The 26,257-nt window shown below is 34.7% G+C and overlaps 3 protein-coding genes across 4 annotated transcripts in view; all 3 read right to left on the bottom strand.

Moving 5' to 3' along the window:
• caskin2 (CASK interacting protein 2) overlaps positions 1-2,070 on the bottom strand; it is a 97,825-nt gene extending 95,755 nt beyond the window's left edge. The window contains 2 exon segments of the mRNA XM_056469255.1: positions 922-1,291; positions 1,679-2,070. Of these exon segments, the coding sequence (XP_056325230.1) occupies positions 922-1,015 (94 nt within the window). The 5' untranslated portion in view covers positions 1,016-1,291; positions 1,679-2,070.
• Positions 2,071-2,885: 815 nt separating this feature from the next.
• On the bottom strand, positions 2,886-15,229 carry st6galnac1.2 (ST6 (alpha-N-acetyl-neuraminyl-2,3-beta-galactosyl-1,3)-N-acetylgalactosaminide alpha-2,6-sialyltransferase 1, tandem duplicate 2). Its single transcript, XM_056469600.1, has 9 exons — positions 14,950-15,229; positions 14,629-14,869; positions 12,773-12,935; positions 12,522-12,690; positions 5,817-5,955; positions 5,645-5,748; positions 3,655-3,738; positions 3,459-3,558; positions 2,886-3,263 (listed from the first exon to the last, which is right to left on the bottom strand). The coding sequence occupies exons 1-9, from the start codon at positions 15,057-15,059 to the stop codon at positions 3,087-3,089; spliced, it is 1,287 nt and encodes a 428-aa protein (XP_056325575.1). The 5' UTR covers positions 15,060-15,229; the 3' UTR covers positions 2,886-3,086.
• Positions 15,230-16,540: 1,311 nt separating this feature from the next.
• st6galnac1.1 (ST6 (alpha-N-acetyl-neuraminyl-2,3-beta-galactosyl-1,3)-N-acetylgalactosaminide alpha-2,6-sialyltransferase 1, tandem duplicate 1) lies at positions 16,541-25,480 on the bottom strand. Of its 2 annotated transcripts, XM_056469463.1 has the most exons (10): positions 25,228-25,480; positions 24,515-24,559; positions 23,913-24,108; positions 23,647-23,809; positions 20,008-20,176; positions 19,782-19,920; positions 19,367-19,467; positions 17,846-17,929; positions 17,645-17,744; positions 16,541-17,512 (listed from the first exon to the last, which is right to left on the bottom strand). In XM_056469463.1, exons 1-10 carry the CDS (start codon positions 25,320-25,322, stop codon positions 17,339-17,341), a joined length of 1,266 nt encoding a protein of 421 aa, XP_056325438.1. In that variant the 5' UTR covers positions 25,323-25,480; the 3' UTR covers positions 16,541-17,338. The 2 variants fall into 2 exon arrangements, with proteins under 2 accessions (XP_056325438.1, XP_056325439.1); XM_056469464.1 differs by lacking the exon at positions 24,515-24,559 and having other exon boundaries at positions 16,544-17,512.
• Positions 25,481-26,257: the final 777 nt, after the last annotated feature.

Here is a 26,257-nt window from a genome sequence, read left to right on the forward strand (position 1 = left end):
GTAAAATCAAACCCAGTCAAGCCATGATGTGATCCAGATCAATATGAGATTTTGACTGACATGGAACATATTCAATATTAATATATAAAGATTTAACAGCATAATCAATACCTTGAGTCAGAATAAAAGCAAAAAAATAGACTATCACTATTCAGATATCCTGAGAGTTCATTGACCGTCTGACTCTCTGAAACTAACCTAGATTGGCCTCTTGTTGTAGACACAGTCTCCATCTGCTTGATAAAGACTTACAGTGTCCTGAAATCATCCTCCGCAGGTGCTCTGCATCAACCTGGCCAACAGCTAACCCCTAGTGAGTAACTGACCACTTCATTTAATCCACACAAAAAGACTTGGGTGTACCAAACAAACTAGTTTTCGTCTATAGGTAGCCATTTACATCAGAGTGCACATCTATGTGCACACATTACTGGAATGATCAAGAAATGCCACTGGTCATACAGTGTTCAGTTTTTATGCAGCTGTTGTTTAGTGTTAAATCCGGCTGATTCAGCATGTAGTCTAGTGTTACTGCTACTGCAGCTCAAATGTTTAAAAAATGAGTCCCTGATGATTCATCTAAATATTAGACACAGAAACCTCTGAGCCAGTCAAATCAATGAACTGTGACCTTGAAATAAATTCTTAGCCTATAGTGTAATCTGGGACAAAATTATTTAAAGAATGGTTGTACAGAGTGTCAAGTTACAGCTTATATCAAGTAAAAAAAATAGTTAGATGTTAAACAGAAACTTTTTAAACAATGAATGATGCAAAATATGATTTGTGAATGATAATGCTGACTCAAAACAGAGCTGAGGAGTTTGTTTACATGTTCAAATGGCTAAATTGCATATCTCTATGCTTAAAACATTAATGCACAATGAGATGCACATGCATACATAAAAGCAGCATACTCACTGTTTCTGTTGGTCTTGATTTTGGCCAGAAGTTTATGAGCTAAGGGAAGGTCTCCATTCTTCACAGCCAGAAGAAGATCCTGCTCCTTGCCCATGGCTTTGTCCAGCTCCCAGAAACGTGTTATAATCTGGATTCACACAGTCATGATCTTCTCTGCTCATTAAAATTTGGATTTGCCTTTAGGTTTAGCTTATTTATTCATTTATTTATTTCTATTATTATTACAAAAATATGGTTAAATATTTAGCACATAAGGTTTCAATTTGTTGTTTTTACGGTCCAATGATACATAAAGTAGATGCCTGTTTTTGAGCAGCACGTGTACGTCGTATATAAGCCATCCTGAAAGGCAGAAACATCACATGGAAACCTATTGAAAGAACAGACATGCTGTATTAGTATAAGTCTCTACAGCAACCATAATAAAGATTAACATTCAACGCCACGTTGATGAAGAAAACAGTGTGACAAGTTTAATCTGCAGATAACAAATGCACGTCTCTTTCATCTGAGTTACACAACAAATAAACAAACAATCACTTCCAAGACTACCTAGGCTATAAGAGCACTTCTGTGATCATTTGGTTCTTATGAAAAGTACCGTAGGACAGAGAAGATTTTGACAATAAGCCTACACATTAATAATCATCAACACACATAACTTTCCCAACCAGATACTTGGCTATGTTATTGAATCAAAAGGTAACGCGCGTTTCTGCGCACTTGTCTTGTATATAGATCTGTAACACATACTCACCCAATACGTGATCAGGTCACTTAAGCGCTTAAATCCATTAATTCCATGAAACCGAAGTAGTTCAATATGTATAATCCCGTTAATGGTTCCAGTTCCTGTTCGAGAAACCGCAAAAGCGCAAAGCCACACTTGAACGTGCTTTTGACACAACACAAGTGACCGGTGCGTGAGCGCGCGCCGCCTGTCACGCGCCTCCCTGCTCTAACTCTTCCTGAAAGGTGCGCTGTAACCTCAATGTGTCTCTCTTCAGTATTTCAGAAAAGAACTGATTCCGTAAACGACGAATATATCCTTTCAAATACAACCTCTATACGTCTAAAATGGTTGGCTATTATATTCTAAATGCGTCTGTATCATGTTATGGTTAATTGTACTTTACAATAGGCCTAGGTTCTAATAAACTCCAACAAAATAGTTCTGTCACAATTTTTCTGTCTGTATTTATGGTAATTTCGTCGAAGCAAACATCTGGGACCCCCATGTGAGGTCACTGTAGTTTTCCAAAGTTAGTGCGACATCTTGTGCCTGAACGGTGTATTGTCGCGAGAGTTCATGGCGTTGTCATTCCCTGACTGTAAACATTACAGCATCAGAACTGACCTTTATGGAGACATTATATATATCAACGTGCAATGTACTGCAATGACTGTCTTAAAAAACAACGTCTTCTGTAAGCCACAAATGACTTTCACCCATACAACTGCACAGCAAACGAGTGAGAAAGATACTTTTCTAATGTATTTCATAGCAGATTACAAAAAGCAAAGTCATTTATTTTGTGGGACACCTCCAGTTTATTAACTTGAATCTATTCTTTAAAACACGAACAAAGATATGCAAAGAGTGTCTAGAAAAATTAAATCCACCAACCGCAAAACTTTTTTTTTCAGCATCTTAACATTAGATTTCCCCAATATTTCTTATACGAAATAATCCCAGCGTTCATAAATTAAAGATGCCCAAAAAGGCAATCTGATGCATTAGAATCTGAGATAAACTGTACTGTACAGAAAACGTGTAAATATTAGTTTCTGAAGTGCAATACTAAAAAAAAAAAACATTTAAAAGAACATTTTAATATTGTTTAGTTACAAGACAAAGCAGCAGTGTCTTTAATATCTGGACTTTAAAGTTAACTATTTAAACTTGCATAATAAGAGTAGTAAATATGTGATATGGAAAGGAAAACAAAGTAATCACGTTTTTTTTCTTATATTATCAATTCTTTATTACAAAATGCAAAAACACAGAGTAAAACCTAACAATGCACAAGGTTATGAAACACCACACAACTATAATTTACTGTGACCACATTTGTCTTTGTGAAATATCATTGACTCGGCTGTATTCATTTTCTTAATATTTGGATAATATCAGCAAAGTCAAATGTAATGTAAGACACTAACGTTCATTTAAATTTCCCCAAATACAACCAGATTAATTTATTATCATGAAATTTCTTCCAAGTTTTCATCTCCAAACGATAATCATGATTACCATAAAACACTAGTTTAGTGTGTTTGGTGTCATAATAGTAGCTTGGATATTTCCGGTAGTCAGCCGTGCAAAAGCCATAGACTTTCACCTATAAGAACAGGAAAAACAAAACACTGTTTTAAAAGGATACGTCAGCTCCACTGATGGGAAAAATAAATGCTCACATGATTAAAATCAATAAAGGTCAGTGCATCTGATAAAATCTGTATTAATGTAATAAACAAGACTTCGTTCGAAAAGGGAAGTAATAAATAAATCATAAAAAAAGAGAAAGATCACTCACAAAGTCACAGGTGTGCATAGCCAGCAGAAGAGTGAATGCTCCATTAGTGGGTCTGACCACCCACCACCGTTTAGTTTTTAATTGCTTAGCCCTAAGGAATCTAAGATGAAAAAGTAAACCTGACCATTAACAAAACAAAAACACAATATATAAACATAAAGAGGAATAAATGATGTGTAGCATTTTCAGGATGTACCTGTTTCGCACATATCTGAGAAAGTCTGGATGGAGAATGTAGTATGAACTTTCATTAAAATGCCCGCTGTAATATTTCCTTGGCCTTCGAAATATGAAATAATAATTAATCATCTAACAGGACTCATATTTAACCCAATCTATATCAGATGTAAGCAGCAATCATAAAAAAACAAGATTAATCATTTGGCTGATAAAACAAAACACCTCAGATGAACTGGGTAATAATTAACTGATTATAAACATCTTCAGGTTGATCAAGTATATTAATCACTGCAAACATTTTCTGTATGTTTTCTAAAATGGTTTGTTGAAACATGCAAATGAGGCAGAATTTTATTTAATATGTGCCGATTTGCATTCATTTTGCATTCATTTGACAGTAGTCAAAGGTTTTTAAAAGGGGAATTAAGCATCACTAACACTTAATTAAATTTTCCTAATGAAAATGTACACTCACCAGCCACTTTATTAGGTACACCTGTCCAACTGCTTGTTAACGCAAATTTCTAATCAGCCAATCACATGGCAGCAACTCAATGCATTTAGGCATGTAGACATGGACAAGACGATCTGCTGCAGTTCAGACTGAGCATCAGAATGGGAAAGAAAGGTAATTTAAGTGACTTTGAACATGGCATGGTTGTTGGTGCCAGTCACGCTGATCTGAGTATTTCAGAAACTGCTGATTTACTTGGATTTTCACGCACAACCATCTCTAGGGTTTACAGAGAATGGTCCGAAAAAGAAAAAAATATCTAGTGAGCGGCAATTCTGTGAGCACAAATGCCTTGTTGATGCCAGAGATCAGAGGAGAATGGCCAGACTCGTTCAAGCTGATAGAAAGGCAACAGTAACTCAAATAACCACTTGTTACAACAGAGGTATGCAGAAGAGCATCTCTGAATGCACAACACGTTGAACCTTGAGGCAGATGGACTACAGCAGCAGAAGAGCACACCGGGTGCCACTCCTGTTGGCTAAGAACAGGAAACTGAGGCTACAATTTGCACAGGCTCACCAAAATTGGACAATAGAAGATTGGATAAACGTTGCCTAATCTGTTGAGTCCCTATATCTGCTGCAATACTCTGATGGTAGGGTTAGAATTTGGCGTCAACAACATGAAAGCATGGATCCATCCTGCCTTGTATCAACATTACAGGCTGGTGGTGGTGGTGTAATGGTGTGAAGGATATTTTATTGCCACACTTTGCACCTAATAGTACCAATTGAGCATCATGTCAACGCCACAGCCTACTTGACGTATTGTCTCTGTCCATGTCCATCCCTTTATGTCCACAGTGTACCAATCTTCTGATGGCTATTTCCAGCAGACACCATAACACACCATGTAATAAAGCGTGAATCATCTCAGACTGATTTCTTGAACATGACAATGAGCTCACTGTACTCAAATGGCTTCCACAGTCACCAGATCTCAATCCAATAGAGCACCTTTGGGATGTGGTGGAACAGGAGATAAGCATCATGGATGTGCATCATGGATGTGCAGGTGATGTGAAGCTACTGCGTGAAGCTATCATGTCAATATAGACCAAAATCTCTGAGGAATATTTCCAGTACCTTGTTGAATCTTTGCCACGAAGGATTAAGGCAGTTCTGAAGGCAAAAGTGGGTCCAACCCAGTACTAGTAAAGTGTACCTGATAAAGTGGCTTTTATTGTAAATATCAATTAAACTGTGGTGTAAATGCTGCTGAAGTGGAGATTTATGGCTCAGTGCCGGAGAAAACCCACTTTGAAAGGTCTTTAAAATCATTAAAACAGCCTTTAGAAATTATATTATAATTGCAATCTATAGATAGAAACTGATTATGTGATTAAATAAACACTTGAAAGTGTATTGTGGATTGTTTCTTTCTGTTAAACTGAAAAAAAAACACTATGTAAATCTGAAAATCCAAAAATATTACTTTTTTCCCTGCAATGTCTCACCTTATTAGTTATTTTTCTGTTAGATTGACTTACGTTCGTCCACGATATGCTCCCGATGGTATTTTTCTGTTTTTCATAAGGGACTCAAGAAAGTTGTAGTCTCTCGGGCCCTCAGGAATCAGAACATATTTAATGTCCTTTCATAAGAGACAGATTCAGCCAAAGCGGCACATTTCACAAGAAACAAGTAATCGGTTAGACACACCTTGTCAGTAGGAATCTGCTTGAATCCTCTCTTTTTGTGTATCATGAGGGACTGGGTTATGGAATGTGCTGTGTGAACATAAACCGATGTCCTTTTCCCAACATCCTCCTCATGTCCTGCTATGATGGCTGCATTTACCCTAGTAGAAACAAACAATCTTTTTTAGTATAATGAATAAGTTGGTATAAAAGTGCCCACATTTCAAATATTCCATTTCATTCAGTGCTTAATGCTGCTGTTTGTGAATGTCAAAGTTCTGCAATGTAAAAGTGTTATACTGTAGATCAAAGTGCACCAAAAAATCCCTGTTATTATGATTTTACATATTTTTATGCTAGAGTCCAGAATTTTTATTATAGTGCATCTCTAGTATTTAGTGTATAAAACACACACTGCTTCTTCACATGATAATGACTGGAAGATCAGGGAGTGGTCGACTGTGGCATACAGTAATAAAAGCTCTGCTGCTTTTATGCCGCGTCACGCTCTTCTCTCATCAGCAATTCAGTGGTCTCGTTTTGGCTTTCGGTCTTAGAGCCCGATCACACCAAATTTTCTGTTCAGAGAATGCAAGGCAAAAAAAATAAAATATAGTGCAATGCTTTTCATCTGATAAACGGCTTAACACCATAGCCTAGGCCTGAATGACTGAATCAATGACTGAATCAGTTGCGTATTTTGTGTGAGCATTGCTGTTGCTATTGTTATAATTGTAATATTTAATAATATTGTGATATTAAAAATTCACAAAGTCATACAGCTCTGGATAACTCGAAACAGTAACCACACTAGCCTCTCCTCCATCTTTAAAAATCTCCATACTTGACTTAACACAAACACTGCTGTCACCTCAATGAAAACCCTGCCTCTGCTTTCATCTGACAATGAAAAATTTTTCATTTTGACAACGAAAAAGACACAACTGACGTAGCATGCTTTTTCCGCTCAAAGTTGACTATTTTGAGGCGCAAGGCCTTGCTCGGCTTCATACTACCTTGATAAGTTTTGAATAGCAGTGTTGGGCAAGCTACTTGAAAAATGTAGTGAGCTAAGCTATTAGCTAATCTACTTAAAATGTACCTTAACTACACTAAAAGCTACCCTCTGGAAAATGTAGCAAGGGCTTAGCTACATCTAAGCTATTTTTGCAATTTTCATTTTTAAATCAAAGCAACTTAAATCCTAGTCAATCATATCTTCGTGATCAATGAAACATATGAGGCATAATTGTTCAGTTCAACTATTTACTGCAAATAATATGCTGTACCAAACAAACAAATTATAGTATATAACAGCAAAAGCTCAATAATTCAATAAAACCAGGTGTTACACATTTAAAATACTATATTACTATATTAAAGGGAAACATTTAGAAATAAGCATTATATTGCATATATATTTACTACTAATTCATTAATGAATTACACTACATAATGTAGTACCATAAGTAACTATCATGAACTAATAGTAATTACCATAGTATACTTTAGCCTTTACTACAGTAAACTATATATTTATATTGAATTACTTCATTATTGTGTAGTTCAAAAACATTTTAGTACTTTCTATAAATTCCTAAAGTATTTTTGAGCACAATATTCAGAATAAACGTTATTGCATCTTAACATGTACTTTGTGGTATGGTCATGAGGAATTCTGCTTCAGAAATAACTCCTCTCCCTCAATCATCTTTCCATCAAGCAAATTTCTCGTGCTACCAACCAGAGCGAGAGGTGGCAGTAATGCACCAAAAAGTTTGCCGTCAACCATCGAAAAACAGGCAAAAGAAGAAATCGTCATTCTCGCCTTTATATGGATTTACTTTTATCGGCTAGACACCTGCCTCACTGCTCTGTGAATGTTGGTGCCGTCACTTGTGGCGACACTACTGCCCAACACTGTTGAATACTTTAGCTCATCCATTAACATGATATCTGCAGGGGCCTTGTAGTAATTAATGAAGACCACAACTCCTATAAGTCACGACATCACCAAAATATGCCTTTGTTAGTTTTGAATACGTGCCCTCTAGTGGCGAAAATGACATACTAGATATATAAAATGTAACACCACGAACTGGCACTTCTCAATCTTCACATTTTACTTTAATCACAACAGTCAGAAAAGATTTAGTTTTAATTGTGCAAGGTCAATTATTAAACAAATTTGTCTTCGCTGACATATAGTTTTAAAGTTTTTATCTAGAGTCACACAGCTACAACCTCTCATTATGTACCACAAAACAAACTAAAACTTACCAGTGAGAAACGCCTTGTTCAACTCATGCTTGAGATGGAGGAGGTTTAGTTAGTTCAACTAGTGTTCCAGCTCTGCCTCTTAATTGTATAGCAAATCAAGATTAATAAATATATATTTTTAAAAACTCAGCCAAAATTCTGACATGGTAATGGGCTTTTGTTTCCAATACAGACTGCAAGCAGTAGACAAAACCTAGCAGACCATCTGACCAATCAGATAAGATTGAAAAAAAAAAAAAAGCATGATTGGACAGAATTAATTTCTAACCATTCAAGACTATTTAATCCAAAAATGGCAACTTGTTCCCTGAGATACAAACATGTAGAGTCAGATTGCGAATAGCAGTTAAATTTAAAAAAGACAAACATTTTTATTTGCACACACTCGTATAGATTATTTCTTGTTGCCCTCTCAACTTCTATACAGGGTGCTAGATGTTGAATATCTCCCTCGATTACTGATTGATCATTCTCCCCTTGTAATGTCACTGTCCATTCCAGAGAAAATAAAAGGAACTTACAGGTGGAGACTAAACCCTACTCTTCCTAAACAACCTGAATTTCATAAATTTATAAGAGAACAAATTGATATTTTTACTTCAACAAATAAACCCTCATGTTCCAATAGTTTTATATTATGGGACACTCTAAAAGCTTCTCTTAGAGGTCAAATAATTTCCTATACTAAGGGGCTGTTAAAAATCTAAAATTCAAAACTAAGTACTTTAGAAGTTGAAATCCTGGCACTTGAAAAATTGTACCACAAATCGCAGACAAAGGATGTTTATAAGGAATTACTAAACAAATTAAACACCTACCAAGCAGAGAAAGCTATTATTTACTCTAATCAACGGTATTATGAACTCGGTGAGAAAGCTCAGAAAGTCTTGGCCTGGCAATTAAAACGAGAGGAACAGAAACGAACAATAAATGTTATTAGTACTGGTACCAAGGAAACATACAACCCGGTAGAAATTAATGATGTATTTAAGCAATATTACACAGAATTATATACCTCTCAATCATGTATCAGTCACAAATGGAAGCTTTCCTCTAAGGCAGCCGTTCTTTCAACAGGTCCTGTATCTTACAGTCAGCTTTTAAATATTCAGATCTAGTCTGGATCAACCTTTTTCTACTTCTGAACTGATTGAAGCTATTAATCTATTGTCTAATAATAAATCACCAGGTGAAGACGCTTTTCCATCAGAATTCTATAAAGAGTTTCAAGACTTGCCTGTGCCATATTTAATGGATGTTCTTTATCCGGCTAAGGTGGAAAAAAGTTTTCCAGACTGCTTTTTAAATGCTACAATTTCACTAATTCTCAAAAAAAGGTAAGGGTCCAAAGAACTGTGCCTCCTACAGGCCAATTTCACTGCTCAATGTAGATTATAAATTAGTCACTAAAATGGTAGCTAAAAGATTAGAAACTCGACTTCCTCAATTGATTAATCCAGATCAAACCAGTTTTGTAATTGGGAGATTAGGCGCAAATAATCTGAGAAGATTTTTTAAGATTATTCACACTGCTAAAGGAAAATATATACCAGGGATAGACGTTACTCTCGATGCCGAAAAGGCTTTCGACTGAGGTGAGTGGTCATACTGATTTGAGGCACTAAAAAAAAAAATTGGATTTGGAACTGTATACATAGAGCAAATTCAATCACTTTATAAATCCCCAAAAGCTAAAATTATTACAAATGGAATTATTTCTTCTTCGATACCTTTGTATAGAGGATGTAGACAAGGTTGCCCAATCAGCCCAGCTCTCTTTGCCCTCGCGATCGAACCTCTAGTTGAGGCTATTAGATGTAACACTAACATGAAAGGCTTTAAAACTGGCCCTGAAATACAAAAAATATCTCTGTTTGCCGATGACATTCTTTTGTTTCTTACTGACCCTGTAGACTCTCTATCTAATTTACAGAATGTGTTACAGTCATATAGTACTTTTTCTGGATATAAAGTTAACATCGATAAAAGTGAAATTTTGCAATTATCAGGTTTTGATTATACTTCACTAAATACGTTTTCATTTAAATGTTCACCTGCTGGCATTAAATATTTGGGTATACATGTAGATGGCAACCTAAAAAATCTCTATAAATTTAATTTGGCTAATCTTTTAGAAAAAAATAGCAGAGACTTAACAAATTAGATGGATTTACCACTTACATTATTTGGTAGAATTAATGCAATTAAAATGAATATTTTTCCCAAATTCTTATATGAATTTCATTCTCTTCCAATATCAATACCTAAAATCCTTTTTCACTTCTCTTATAATATACTAATAAGATCATTTATTTGGCATCGGAAAACCCCAAGGGTGGCCTTGACAAACTGGCTTTATACTACAGCAAAGAAGGACTGAGACTCCCCAATTTTAAGATGTATTATTGGGCAGCCCAATCCAGGTATCTGGCACAGATGTTCGCAGAAACTCCTTACCCGGCATGGCTTAATATGGAGGCATTTGAGATGAAAGAGGATTGTCCCACTAATAAACTATATACATGGGATGAAAAATTTATAAAAACTAGAACCAATAATCCTCTGATTATCCACTCAGTACAGATCTGGTACAAACTTCAGTTGATGTTGCCACAAGAGATGTTTCTATCTCCCAAAAAACGTTTATGGGGGAACATATTGCTTCCAATGTGCTATAAAAACAAAAATTTAATAATTTGGCCAGATAAGGGAATTATGCATTTAGAGCATTGTTTTGACGATGGTGTTTTAATGTCATTTGAACAATTAAAAAATAAATATAACAATCAATAAAGAATTCTTTAGTTATTTGCAATTAAGGGATTGTGTTTAAGGGTCAAATTAAAAAAAATTATCCCAAGATACCCAATTTAACTGCTATGGAGGAACTTGTTTTCTCTGATAAACCACTACATAAAACAATTTCTAGAACATATGATGCTTTGATGCTAAGACAACCTTTGACTGACCCAGTTAGGTCTAAAACTAGATGGGAACAGGATTTGGGGATACTAGAAAATGACCTGTGGGGTCAGCTATGTAGAGATGGGGTTACCTCAACTTTCAATTCCAGATTTAGACTAATCCAGTTTAATTTTTTACACCAGCTTTATTATACTCCATCCAGATTACACAAATTTAAAGACAGTATTTCTCCCATCTGTTTCATAGAAAAAGGTACATTTTTGCATTCTACATGGCTGTGCCCTAAATTGAAAGTGTTGTGGGTACACGTATACAATATCATATCACAGATTCATGGAATTGATTTTCCATTGGATCCAGAGAAATGTTTATTGGGTAATTATACAAATTCTAACCTCCAGCATAATTATGCTATTAAACTTACTGAAATGTTGCTGACAATAGCTAAAAAAATGCATTGCTTTAAAATGGAAAACAGACATTGATGTACCAATTGGACTGTGGATCTCATAAGTTTGCAACTGTATACCATTGGAGAAGATCAGATATTCTTTGAGAGGAAAGGGTGAATTATTTAAAAAGACTTGGAATCCATTTTTGAAATATATTAAAACAGTACCACATGATTTGATTTGACAAAATCCACTGGTTTATACTGTATCCCCTCCCTTTTTATTTATTTATTTTACTTATTTTATATACTGTGTATGTTTTACTTTAGTTTGTTTGTTGCTTAGTGTTGATGTTCTGTATTGTTAACTTTTGAAAAAACTAAATAAAAATATATAATCATAAAAAAAGACAAACATAAACTACGTCTTAAATAAACACTTTTAAAAATGTGATATATCTGAATATGTTAACTCCTAATGTTATAAATATGAGAAATACATCAACTTTTACATGAATGTGGAGTCGTTTTCCCCCCATAGGCAGCCATGTTGTTTTTACAGCCCGATTTCACGAGGAAACGTAACTATTTTACATTTTGTCAGTGGAATCTTTCGTAGGAATTTGTATGAGTTCAGTCGTACAAAAACGTATGATTTTTAAAAGGACGCATGGCACCCAACCGTCATGGGGATAAGCAAATCCTATTAAATTGTAAGAATTCATACGAATTATCCACTAAATCCAAGTTATGAATTGCTGTGAGATATCTTTGTGTTTTTAATTCCTGCCTGTCAACTAAATGTAGAACTTATTAACAAAGTAGCCTGATTTAGACATTCAAATAACTTTTCAAAGTGATATCAAGAAATTAGACTCAAACTTTCTCTGTCTCTTCCCACAGCCTCTCAAATGATTGTATGCCCCAGGACACGTTGCCCCTATTTAGGGTTAAGAAATGAGGAGAGCGTTTTTGATCTAGAATGCATTTAAACCTATTTACAGAGCCTCAGGGATATTTAACAATGTATAATAGGGGCACTTAATGCTTTGACAAGATGTTCCCATTTGCAAATATTTACTCATTTAATTTGCATTAGCATAGAGTTTGCTTTCCTAAACTCATCGTTACCTAAACACATAATCGCTAGAGTCAATTTCCTTTCCTAGCTTGGAGCCATTGAGAATACCAGAAGCCCCAACAACAGCACAGCGAATACAGCCATCCTTCACTCCTGTGGGTACGTGCAGCAACTGGCTGGATGCAGGTTTGGGGATGGTGTCAACAGCTGCTTTTATGGCTATAAAAACACATTATTTTAGCACTATGGTTTAAAGAGAAGCGTCTGTTTTTATCACATTTATTCTCTCTGATTAACTAACCTGTGTAATTGAGTCCCATATAGCCAAAGGGGTTGTTGAAGTGATAGAGTCGATTCCACTCACTCATGTTGAGATGATCCCTTTGTAAAAACAGCTGAATGTTTGGAATAAACTTCTGTTGAAATGCTGGATTTGAGGATTTTTGCAAGGATGTTGTGCACTCCTGAAAAAAATTAAATGGGGAAAACTATTAATGCTTATATTATATGTCATATTTGCATGTATTATTTAGCACATATATATATTTTACATATTATTTAGGCGTAAAAGAAATGAAATTTCTGTTCATGTTCACTCCACTTGTTCCAAACCTGCTTGAGTTTCTGTCTTCTGTTCAACAAAAAAGAATGTTGAAGAATGTTGGAAACTAGAAGCCATTGACTTCCACAGTATTTTCCCCCTCTGTCGCTGTCTACTGATTTCCAACATACTTCAAAACGTCTTTGGTTTTCAAAAAAAAACAAAAAAAACTCAACTGTCTGAAACTGCATGAGAGCGAGTAAATGAATACAGAGTTTTTATTTGAGTGAGCTGTCCCTTAAAGATGGAAAATACAGCAATTTCACTCTGAAGCCCAACTGTGCCAAAAATCTGTGATTTACATAAACTCATACAGCTATGGAATAGGAGAGAAAATTTGAAAATTCTCTGTTTCTCTCTTTTTTTTTATTTAGGTATGACAAAGGTCAGAATAACAAATGTTTTCATTCACTGTGTTCAAAAATCTGTGTTATTCCAACTAAATAATGATATCTTAACTCTTCTAAAGGTAAAACTTTGGTATTGCATTGTCTAAAAAACATTATAAATATGTCTGAAAACCTGGTACATTTTTATGTTATATATATATATATATATATATGTATATATATATATATATATATATATATATATATATATATATATATATATATATATATATATATATATATATATAACAAGAAATGTCATCAGTGGTAAGAATAAAACTATTGATAACATCTTACTCAAACACGTAACTATATCATAAATCCAGACAAACTGGATATTACAAGTGGCCGATATGTAAAAAATAATTGATAAGGGGCCATGGAATTATTAGACAATAATGTAAACCCGAGGTCATGATGCAGCCACAATGTGAAGTAGAGTATAATTCAATGTGCCTGAGTAAAGTATTCTTCTGCGGCACTGGTGTCAAACTCAGTTCCTGAAGGGCCACCGCTCTGCACATTTTAGCTTCATTAAACACACTTGATCAAACTAATTGACTCTTTTCAGGCTTGATTGAAACCTACTGGTAAGTGTGTTGAAGCAGAGCTGGAATTAAACTCTGCAGGGCTCCGGCTATCCAGCAACTGAGTTTGACACCCTGCTCTACTGTACACCTAAAGACAATATTCAGATGTTATATTTCAAGACTCTTTATTTTTTTCCTCAAACAGCTGTAGTACTGCATCTCTTCCAAACCTTTTGTTTAGATTTTGACTGTTGTAGGCTGTTAAATAACTGAAATCAGTCAGCGACCTGACCTGAAACTACTTTATATGTGCGGTTTACTTAAAATGATTGCACACCTGAGAGCACAGGTGTTAAACTCAGTTCCTGGATGGCCACAGGCCTGCAGTTTAGTTCCAACCCTTCTTTAACATACCAAGTAGGTTTCAAACAAGCCTGAAGGACTCAATTAGTTTGATGATTTGTGTTGAATGAATGAATTTGTGTTGATCCTTTGTGTTAAGCCAAGTTTGATGCCCCTGCCTTTGAGAACGTTCATCTGCCAATCAGAATGAAGCATTCAGTAGAAGGCTATAAATTGATATATAAGCAACCACACACAGACAGATATTTCTATAGTTATTGTAGACTGTACTTACACTCTGTTTAAACTGTGGGTCCGATCGATACAGATCATCAAATTTCCAGTGGGGCAAGGAAGTGAATTTGTGTTTGTCCATAATGGGCAGAAGAGTTGATTGAGTCTCAAAAGGATCAAGCCTCGTTGTAGTGGTGTTTGCTAATATGTCAGTCAAAGCTGAACTGATGGTTGGCTCAGGCTGCACAATTGTCAGCAAAGAACCAGCGACTTGACCTTGGTTCAGCCAACAGTAATACTGTCTTGAGAAGTAAACGTGACAAAACCTGATAGCCTGTAACTTCACGTTAATACACATTTTAATTTAGTTAAAGTTTCTTACCTCCATTTTATCTTTAAAGTGCTAGTTCCATTATAAAATGTGACAAAAATAAACAAAGGAAGAGAAGTTATGAAAGTTGCGAGCAAGAAAATCCTCAGGAGAAACATCATCTGGAAACTAACACGCGCACCTGCTCGTACACAAACTGATTAGGACTCAAGTGAGCTCTTTTGGACCCCGCTAATACAATAACGTCCACGTCTTAATTGTTCGTTTGCGTTGGATATCTAACGTTACACAACTTCAGCCCTTTCTTCTAATATTGTAAGTCGTCCACCATGTAAACACTGTCACTCACACGAAAAGACCGTGTATATTTGAATATTTAAATAGACTACAGACGCAAGACCTTGTTCTCCGCCTACTTTACCTTATATGGAATGAAGCGCGTGTCGCTAAAGTAGCTGTTTTTAATCGTGCATCTTTTTCTGTTTACTTATTTATCTTTCATTTTATTCAAAAACCAGAATATCGTATAAAAGAAAAGTGGTGTGGAAAATGGATGTTTGTTTTCAAAGGTGCGGTAGAAACACAAAGCCTGTTGTCTTCATTGGTCCATATCAGTGAGAACTACTGTTGCACATGATGAAAATAAAGAAAATTTATATTGTAATGTATAAGTAATTAGACTGTGTAGACTTCACATAAATATAGTCACCCTTATTTGTTCATTTACTTTGCAACCAGCAGAATTGCAGAATGTCACAGTAAGTTTGAGTTAGTTTTGAGTCTGTATCATTTTCTAAGCATTTTAGAAGAGGAAAGTCTCTTTCATAAAACACTTACTGTTGACACAGTTGTCTTGTCTAGCAGAGTTGGCTTGTAAATCCATGCACATAAAAAGTTTAATCTTCAAACAGGTTGTACTTCACAGTCTGTCAGCAGAATATACTATTGCTATATATGAAGGATTATTTCACATCCCCCCAGGCCGAAAGAGAAGAAAAGGTTTTTTTTTTTTTATTTAGGTCAATGTCTGCCAATTTCGCAGATATTTAATGTCCATCACTGGTCCCCACATACGTCTTGTTGCAAAGCCGATAGTTTCACCCCAATGTTTTCCAGTTTGCAGTCTACAGCCACATTCTGGTTTGTAACAACTCTGTTGAATTGACACTGAATCAGTGAATCATTGGTTCATCTGATTCATTCAAAGCAGAATCTAAACATTGCTGTGTCCATTGGAGACACACAAACGTTCTGGGCTGCATTACTTCCAAGTGCATTACTCTGGGTTCAGCAAAAGACTTTGATTGGTTCTTTGAAGCTTCATTAAATCTAAGATCACTTTACGCTATCCAAGACAAATTGTGTGATACTGCTCATATCAATTTCATGTCATACATATGTGGCTAAAACTCACATGGTAGGGCATTTAGTCATTCATTAAAATTCTTTGTATGAGCAATTGACTTTCAAAGGTTACTCAACCCTGACAAACACTCAGAGCAGAAAGTGTGATGACTAGTTCCGCGTCCTCTAATCCTAAAACAAATATATGCTTTGAATGAACAATGATTGTGTACTGTCAGATACCAACAGGAACACTGCAGTTTAAACAAAAAATGTATTTCATAAGAGTGTGCTTCTATATGCAATACACCAACAAGCTAAATCAATAAGAACCAGTCTTTTTTCTTTTTCATCTTGTTGTTTCTCAAGTTTAATGTAGTGTATCAATGCAGATTTCTGGGATTTGTTAACATTTGCTGGTGTTTATGACAGGAAATATGTTGTATATTAAAATATACTTAAAATGTAAACCTCAAAATTAGATATACTTTAAAAAGACAGACCTAGATATCAATAAATAAATAATTTCTATAAACTTAGGGAAGCATGGCAATGCTAGCCCAGCTGAACAAAATATCAGGAAAAGTAAGTGCTGATGTTATAAATACTTGTAAGAAATATAAAAATAAGAATGCAACATACTTGAAAATAAATAGGGAATTCTATCAAAGTGAAGGAAAGATGGAGCACGCACAAACCCATCCCTTTAAAAATATTTCAATAAATATCACCTCTCTCTCCTTTATGAAAACTAAAACAAGGAGCTTATCTGTTTCTGAGACAGTTTCTTACAGATTCTCAATTTGTAAATATTGTCTGTTGTCAGAACAGTGATCCTCCTCTTGTTTATTGTGTAGTCATGTGAAAAAGTTATGACAGCCTATTCAATTTCCTGGTTTCCCATGTGAATGAACAAAAAGGTCCTTGGCAGGTCTTAAAATTTGGACAATAAAATCTCAGCTCAACAACATCACATGATATCTCACACAGTATCATTGTTTAACAAAAGATAGAATAGCCATGGGTGTTGTTTTTTATGTTTTGCTATAGAAAATGTAACTAACATAGGGTGTCCAAACTTTTTCACATGACTATGTCAGTGTCTTTGAAAGAGTCTGATGATTCCAGCATCATGTAGTTTCTTCCACGTCTTAATCTCCAGCCCATAGTCATGGTTAATATAGAAAATGACACTGGTTTTCTTGAACTTCTCATAATAATAGTTGGAGTATTTATGATGGTCTTCTGTGATAAATCCATAGGCATCCACCTGATATTGGACATAAAGCAAGTGATGTTCATAAGGCATTATCGATATAGAAATAATAGTAGAAATAAGTATTTTTGCATTATTTGTTCAAGAATAAGTTGAACTAATAGGGAAAAAAATGCATTTGCTTACAATATCACATGTGTGAATAGCCAAAAACAAAGCAAATGCTCCATTGGTCGGGCGGTACATTGCCCAGTAATTTCCTTGCATTTGTTTAGATGGCATGAATCTGTTTGGAGAAAAAGAAAAGAAAAAATAAGTTTCATTAAGAAGAGACAGATCTCAGCTTGTTCAATGACCTGACAAACTCAAACTGTTCACTTATGTTACCTGTTGCGAATGTAACGAAGGAAATCAGGGTGTAGAACGTTAAATCTGCTCTCGTTGAAATGCCCATTGAAAAAATTGAGTGGTCTATGGAAGAACAAATGCAAATGATGGTTATTATTTTTAAAATCAAATTATTTATGAAATCCTATTTCTGAATATCAACAGCAACAATAAAGTAGCAGTAAGGTTTTATACTGTGTTACAACCAGACTTGATGTGACACCATGACACACTACAAAAATATATTATTTGTGAAATAAGTAGCATATGGAAACCAGACAAAAAGACAGCAAGACTGTGTACGGCTTTAAAAGTATACATGAAATCAAAACTAACCATATTGATTTTGTTAGCTGATATTGCTATAAAAATGTTTGCTCTTGTAATCTAAAATTGAAATCTGAACATGCACTTCCTATTCACTTTCAGTTAAATTCTCAGATTAAGTCTGAGGTATTATGTGTGTTTAACATACTTAACCACGCCCCTCCAACTGTGAGGAGAAGGTGTCTGTTGAAAACCCAAAACCCTTTTCCCAATCTTTCTGAATGAATTTTCTACTTTACTACATCCAATCAGCTCGCAGCACAAAAAACAAGCCACGCCCACTGTTTTCTGTTTTAAAATTCTATTGCTCCAGGAACTGCATCATATTATAAAAAAAAAACCAGTGGCAGATTCCGGTTCATGCAGAGTGGTTTCTTCAGTGATATATAGCACCAGTTATGGTTCTTCAGTGTGGTTAAGGTGCTACTTGTAGTTTTATTTAACACCATTTTAATATGTACTTTTAATAACGTTAATATTATCTAATATTGTGAGCAGCACGGTGGCACAGTGGGTGGTGCTCTTGCCCCACAGCAAGGAGGTCGCTGTTTCGAGCTGGGTCAGTTGGCATTTCTGTGTGGAGTTTGCATGTTCTCCCTGCGTTTGCGTGAGTTTCCTCCGGGTGCTCCGGTTTTCCCCACAAGTCCAAACACATGCAGTACAGGTGAATTGGGTAAGCTAAATTGTCCCTAGTGTGTGTGTGTGAATGGAAGTGTGTGTGTGAATGGAAGTGTATGGGTGTTACCCAGTGATGGGTTGCAGCTGGAAGGGCATCCGCTGCGTAAAACATATGCTGCATAAATTGGCGGTTCATTCCGCTGTGACGACCCAAGATTAATAAAGGGACCAAGCCGAAAATAAATGAATGAATGATTTATGTAATATTTATCATAATAAATTCATACATTTCATTACGTTTCATTACGAATACAGTCTGCTTAGTGAGATAGAGCCCGCCCACAAACTCTTCTGATTGGCTGTGATTTTTGATTATGTTGCAGCTGGTGAGGACAGACGAATCAAACTGCTTTCTATTGGAATCTTACTGCATCATTTGTGTAGTATTATTTAGAATACTTTATTCTTATTGGTCAGTTGAATTTACAGTACATGAACGTCAGTAATACTTTTTTTTAAGTGTTGTAGTGTTTATATCTACAGGAAGTGTTGGAAAAGTAGTGCAGGATACTGTACCTCACACCTTTGAATGACCCATTGGCTGCTTTTCCCTGTAAAAGGCCTTGAAGCCACTCAAAGTCCCTCAGGCCTTCAGGAATCATGACATATTTGATACCCTATTGACCAAAACCAAAATGTTTTTACAGAGTGACTTTAACCAGGTACAATTTAACAATACAATAATGGAACCACATAAACAGAAATAACACACTACCATTCAAAAGTCTGGGGGTAGTTAATTGTACATTGCATTTTATTAAATTTCTATCTATCAATCTATCCATCCATCCTTCCATTCATTCATCCAAATAATAAAAAACACTGACAACAGATTTTTGAAAGCAACCGTATAAACAAATGATTCTCAAGCTTAAGTTTAGGTTTATACTGCAAATTACACTAAACATCTGCCATTGTACAACAAACTGACCTCGTCTTGTGGAATATTGTGAAAGCCATATTTTTTTAACGTCAGTATGGTGGCATATAAGGAAAATGCTGTATGCACGTAGACTGACGTTCTGTTTCCGACATCCTCCTCGTAACCTTTAGTAACAGCTCCGTTTACCCTGTTTAAACACAAAAGCGGAATACACATGACTTCAGAATCACAATCTGCACATGTTAACATTACGTTCATCAATTCGATTTCTTACCGGAAAACATAGTCATGGGAGTCTATCTCTTTGCCCATCTTTGAGTTATTGAGAATGCCCCCAGCGCCCACAACAGCACAGCGGATACAGCCATCCTTTGAGCCTTTAGGTACAGGCAGTAATATCGAAGACTTGGGCTTTGGGATCAAATCCACTGCTCTTTTTATCTCTTCAATCACCCCCAAAAAACAAAACAAACATCCATACACATGAAGAAATGCAATGCAACATTATAAGGCTACAAGTTAAGTGTAAGCAACAGATTTTGTCAACTATGAAAACATATAGATTCTTTAAATAAATGCATGATTCACCCAAAAATGTCCATTCTGTCATTATATTTAATTCAATTTATTTTTATTTCTATAGCTCTTGCAATGCAGCTTAACATAGTAGTTCAATTTAGTTCAGTTCAGTGTGGTTTCATTTCCACTGCTGAAAGTCCAAACACTGAAGAGCAAATCCATCGATGCGCAGCCATTCGCGAGGAACAACCTTCCACAAACTTGATTTTTTAATGTGAACTATCCCTTTATAACAAAAATATACACTGAAAAAAAGATTTATTGGATTTACTAAATTGTTTTAATGTAAGTGGTTGCAAACAATTTATATGGGCTGAATTTAAACAAACAAATTAAGATACACATTACTAAATTTAATTTGTTTAAAGCCCATATAAATTGTTTGCAACCACTGACCTAGTGGTTCCAATGAATCCTTTTTTTTCAGTGTACTAAACATACAGCTGTTCCAATTACATATGCGCTTCTTGTTTTTACCAGACCACAAAAAAAAAAAATTAAGAAATGTCCTGTTCACACTCATCCAAATATTAGTGAATAGGAGCCAGCATTAAACTTTAAAAATGAAAAGCTAGAGCCAAACAATGGTCCAATGTGACACATGGCACATATTCCAAAGGTTCCAACGTGTATTATGATTGGGTTTAGTGAAAAATAAAACTATATTTTGTGTATAACAACAATCCAATCTATATCAATTTGTCTTAATGCACAACTTTGGTTCACTCAGATTCAATTGAGATGGATAAAAATAGTAAAATATGAAAAGACCATGTCTAGAAATCCAGAAAACAACTTATTTTATGTTGTTTCTGCAGAGTTTCATTTTTTAAACACCATCAAAACATCTACACCAGAAAATAAAGTAAATTTATATTCACCTTTATTTCTCAGAACTTTTCTGCTTTTTCTAGGCAAGTTAGCATGATTTGTAGTGCTAAAGAAGTGCTTATAAATTTATAGAGTCATGCACAACCAGAGGTCAAGGTTTGCATTTTCCCTTAAAGAAATAGTTCATCCAAAATGAAGGTTTACAGTTTGTTTACTCAACCTCATGTCACTGACTTTTTTTAGCAGAGCATTAAGGAAGAATTCTAGCTAAATTTGTGGTCCTTGGTGGTCAAAGTATAATGAAAGTCAATGATCACCTTTTGAACTCCTGATGATACGCTGAGGTCTTATGATAGGAAACAATCAGTTTGTAAAAGAAACTGAACATGATTTACAATATTCCACACCCTGGGCAAACAGTAATTTATCTAATTTACAGCCAGCATAATTTATAGCAGTTTGCACGACTTGGAAAGTGGCTCGCACTGCAGGGTGTGGATTATAGCTTAAAAAATAATATAAGGAATGTTGCATTTCTTGCACAGTCTGATGGTTTCGCTTCATTAGGCCTCAGTGTATCATCAGGAGCCACCTGATTCGGAATTGTTTGTATGCGTTTATTTTCAATCTCAATAACAGGTGACCATTAATTTGCATTATGCAATTCAAGAACTATTCAGTTAAACATTTTCTTTAATGTTCTGCTGAAGAAAAAAATAATAATTTTATAAAACTATTACTATTACTATTTTTTATCCATAAACTATAGATGAAAAAAATAGTAGTTAATAGTTACATTAAAAACAACAATATACAAATAAAAAGCCATCAGCCTTTCCATTTTTATGCAGCCCCTGAATTTTAAAGCACCAGGTTAAACTTTCTGACACCTTAACGGCACTCACATACATCTAAAATAAATACAAGCCACAACTGAACATAGAGGATGGTCTCAGAGTGGCGTTCTTCAAAATTAAATGATGAATAGATTGGGCCTGTTGGTATGTGTGTGCCATTGTGTACAAGGTTTATATATTTATAACCACCCCAGAGGATATTGGAGGTCACGAGTCACTGGAATGGTTATTTTGGGGGTGGTATATTGAAAATTTTAATATTTAGATGAACTATCCCTTTAAACAATACATTAAATTTAGGCTTGTTTCTCACTAAACCCTATCCTATACCTCAGAAATCATGTAAATTATGGGATGTGTCATAGAGAGATCATTCTGTGATGTTTTTGCATCACAGAAAAAAGCTTAATACTGCTCATCACGATTCATTGACATTACATGAATTGGCACAAGGAAGACAAAGAATTGCAGTATAATATCAGTGTGAGTAAATGGCGACTCAATTTTTTTTGTGCGTGAACTATCCCTTTAAACCTGCATAATAAATACAACACTTTACAACAATGCTTTACTGATTAACATTAGGATGTTGCTACAATACTAGTTATCATGAAGAATGAACACTTTCTGAAGCATATACAGTTATAGTCAGAATTATTAACCCCCCTTCCAATTTTTTTTGCTACTATATTATAAATATTTCTTAAATAATGTTTAACAGAGCAAGGAAACTTTCTTAGTATGTCTGACAATATTTTTTTCTTCTGGAGAAAGTCTTATTTGTTTTATTTTGTCTGGAATAAAAGCAGTTTTTCATTTTTAGAAAAACATTTTAAGGTTAAAATTATTAGCCCCTTTTAGCTATTTATTTTTTATTTTTTATTGTCTACAGAACAAAGCATTGTTTTACAATGATTTGCCTAATTACCCTAACCTGCCTAGTTAACCTAATTAACCTAGTTAAGCCTTTAAATTGCCCTTAAAGGTGAATACTAGTGTCTTGAAAAATATCTAGTAAAATACAATGTACTGTTATCACGGCAAAAATAGTTCAGTTATTAGAAATTAAAAAGTTATTAAAACTATTATGTTGAGAAATGTGTTGAAAAAAAATCAAATCTTCTCTCTGTTAAACAGAAATTGGGGGAAAAAATAAACAGGGGGGCTAATAATTCTGACCTCAACTGTATATCCATCTCATTTACTAATATAAAAAGATATATCTGAATAGACCAGAGCTATCATTAAAACATTTTTAACTAACATCTTCAAACAAATAAATACTATTGGTGGCAAATTTATTGCTCTTCATAAGCTAAATATTGTTAATAAACTAAATAAACTAAATAAAATTAATGAATTGTGTAAGCAAATATACTTTGTCTTGCAACTAACTGAATGTTATTTTAAAAACAGGTGGCCAATGATCAACTTTATGCAACTGAACCCAGATTGTTATATAAATAAAGAAATTAGAGAGATTGATTAGATTATTTACAATGCATTAAAACGTTCAGAGGACATCAAATGTAAGTAAAGCTATAATAATTACACTGCACCCCTTTCTCAAACATATTCAGGATGTGCCGCAGTTTCTACGCACCTAAAGGCACTTCGAAACCCTGTCAGTGATGAGCTGTGTTTACCATTGTAATTGTACTCCATGAAGCCAAAGGGATTGTTAAAGTGTGCTAATCGATTCCATTCTGATATGTTGAGTTGACCTTTGTACAGCCACAGCTGAATGTTAGGAACAACGGATTCCTTGAACTCCGGGTCCTCTGCGTTGTGAAGAGACTTAGGACAGGTCTGATCAAAAAAAGATGATTTATTTTGTTGTTGTTGAAAGATTAGATTGACTTAGAAAAACTGCAATGTGATGTAAAACTGGTGTTAGAAAAGAAGCACTTACAGGTTTTCTTGCATTACGGTCTCGCAAATAAACATCTTCAAAGTCCCACACTGGCAGTTTGGTGAAGTTTTTCTTATAAAGAACCGGAATGGGGGTTATGTTGACCTCTCGCTCCACATACAAGCGTTTTTGGCTTTTGAACAAATTGGTATTTCCAAGTGGCGACAAAATCAATGAAGAAATGATGATAGTTTTGCTAATTAAGAGGAAAATGTAAAGCAAACACAGGACTAAGATTTGTGTGGTCATGCAGACAAGCAAATATTTTAGTATTAAAACAGACAATGATAAAAATGCTGTAGAAACAATTGTCAATCAGAATTTGCAACAGTAAATTTCCCAAATATACTGTAAAACGTGATTAGTTACTTAAATTTAAATAAACTGAGTAAACCTGTTGCCTTAAAAGTGACAAGTTGACTTTACTTAAAAAAAAAAAAGTGAAGCCCGTAGTAACTTTAAACTGTTGACTTCATTTGTATAAATACACACAGTTCATTTACTTGATCATCAGCAACAGGTTTACTTACTTTGTTTAAGTCAACTAATCACTTTAAAGGGATAGTTCAATCAAATAGGACAATTTCTCACTATTTACTCACCCTCGAGTGGTTACACATCTTTGAGATTCTTTATCCTCTTGAACACTAAAGAAGATATTTTGAAGAAAGATGAAACTTGTAACCATTAACATCTATAGTAATTAAATCAAATACTTTGGAAGTCAATGGTTATAAAATATTTAGCTGCTTGTTCAAACTATTTATTTACAATGAGCTCAATTAACACAATTCTTGAGTTTTTTGGGGACAACTTAATCATTCTATGTTCAATCTACTTGAATTTGTAAAAACAATAAGGTTAACTTAATCGATTTGTGTTGGGACAACGTGAAGAAATTGTGTGGAACCCAGCATTTTTACAGCGAGGTTTACAGCTTTCTTCAAAATATTTTAAGAAAGTCAAGCGTTTTAAGACATGTGAAAGGTGAGCAAATAATAACAGAATTTCCACTTTTAGGTGAACTAGCCCTTTAAAAGCAAGCGGTTTACTCACTTTTTTAAAGTTAGATCATCTCTTGAAAAGCAAAGAGCTTACAAATTATTTAAGCAAAGTCAACTAATCGCTGTTAAAGCAACAGGTTTACTCACGTTTTTAAAAAGTAATTCAACTAAATTGCTTTATACAGTATAATTACCAGTTATGAGATTCGTATACTAATCAGTGTTCATTTCTGAATCTGACCAACTGAAATAGTAAAAGCGTACTTCCAATAATCGAATTTACAACTTTTACAGAATATACAAGTCTTTACCTGTGTATGTGTTCTGAAAGATTATTCCAAAGCACCAGATAGAGCAACGCGCAAAAAGTCAGAATGAGACTAACAACACCCCAAGTCTTCTGCATATTTCATGACTAATTTCCTCTCATCTTATCAGTCCAGCCATATAGATGCGTACTGTGTGATAGACTTGACTGTTTTGTAACAGTGTTTTATAATCTACCTATTGAAATTCGTGACATCATCAAACTATGTGTTTATTTATGGATTACAGCCCGCCCATTCGTATGAATGACATGATTACCATGGCCGTCACAGGTCTATGAGCAGTGTTGAGACACAAGGCGTTGATTAAGTTTACAGTATGAAGCAAAAGGAGGTTTTATTTATTTAAAAAAAAATCTGTTTGGCATCGTAGTTACATGAAGCAGCGTCACTCTGCAAGATAAACAGCTGAGTAATTAATTACAGTGTCATTACAGTTCATACTGCACATATTAAACATAGACTGGCCTTCAGCGGAATTGCACAATAAACTTTAAACGACTTTCTACTGAACCTTTTCTGACCTTTGTGATTCTTCATTACTTATGTGCAGTATTGTTTTGATGAACATTGAATAAACATACATACAAGTCATAAACAAACCTTTCTTCATTCAATGGTATCACTGTATTTTGATGGTTCCCTTTAGATATTCTGTTGACTTTAATGGTATATTTACAAAGCAATAATGTAAATATTCATATCATGAAATTATCAAACTTGTTCTTAATGTCAACAGGCTTTCAGAGTTTAAAGGGATGGTTCACCAAAAAACTCTGTCATCATTTACTCATCCTTTACTTATTTCAAACCTTTATTCGATTTTTCTTCTGTCGAACATCCAGAAGAAAACGGAAAAAAACAACAGCAAAAAAACAACTGTAACCATTGATTTTTACAGCAGGAACAAAATGGTTAAAAAAAAAACAGTCAATGGTAATAGGTTTTTAGCTTTTTTCAAAATATCTTAGTTTGTGTTGAAGATGAGAAGAATGAAAAGATGAAAAAAAACTCA

This window comes from Danio aesculapii, chromosome 12 (assembly GCF_903798145.1).
Source record: "Danio aesculapii chromosome 12, fDanAes4.1, whole genome shotgun sequence".
Lineage (NCBI taxonomy): Eukaryota > Metazoa > Chordata > Actinopteri > Cypriniformes > Danionidae > Danio > Danio aesculapii.

Bases quoted from the DNA above. Each gene is read 5' to 3' on its own strand.
- st6galnac1.2 (XM_056469600.1), bottom strand. From the start codon at position 15,059: ATGATGTTTCTCCTGAGGATTTTCTTGCTCGCAACTTTCATAACTTCT. The intron at 5,956-12,521 runs GTAACGATGAGT...TGTTTCTACTAG, and splicing joins TCTAGCGATTATGTGTTTAG to GGTAAATGCAGCCATCATAG. The intron at 5,749-5,816 runs GTGTGTCTAACC...CTCTTATGAAAG, and splicing joins AGCAGATTCCTACTGACAAG to GACATTAAATATGTTCTGAT.
- st6galnac1.1 (XM_056469463.1), bottom strand. From the start codon at position 25,322: ATGCAGAAGACTTGGGGTGTTGTTAGTCTCATTCTGACTTTTTGCGCG. The intron at 24,560-25,227 runs GTAAAGACTTGT...TATCTTCTTTAG, and splicing joins CTTTCAGAACACATACACAG to TGTTCAAGAGGATAAAGAAT. The intron at 17,513-17,644 runs GTAAGCAAATGC...GTCCAATATCAG, and splicing joins CTATTCACACATGTGATATT to GTGGATGCCTATGGATTTAT.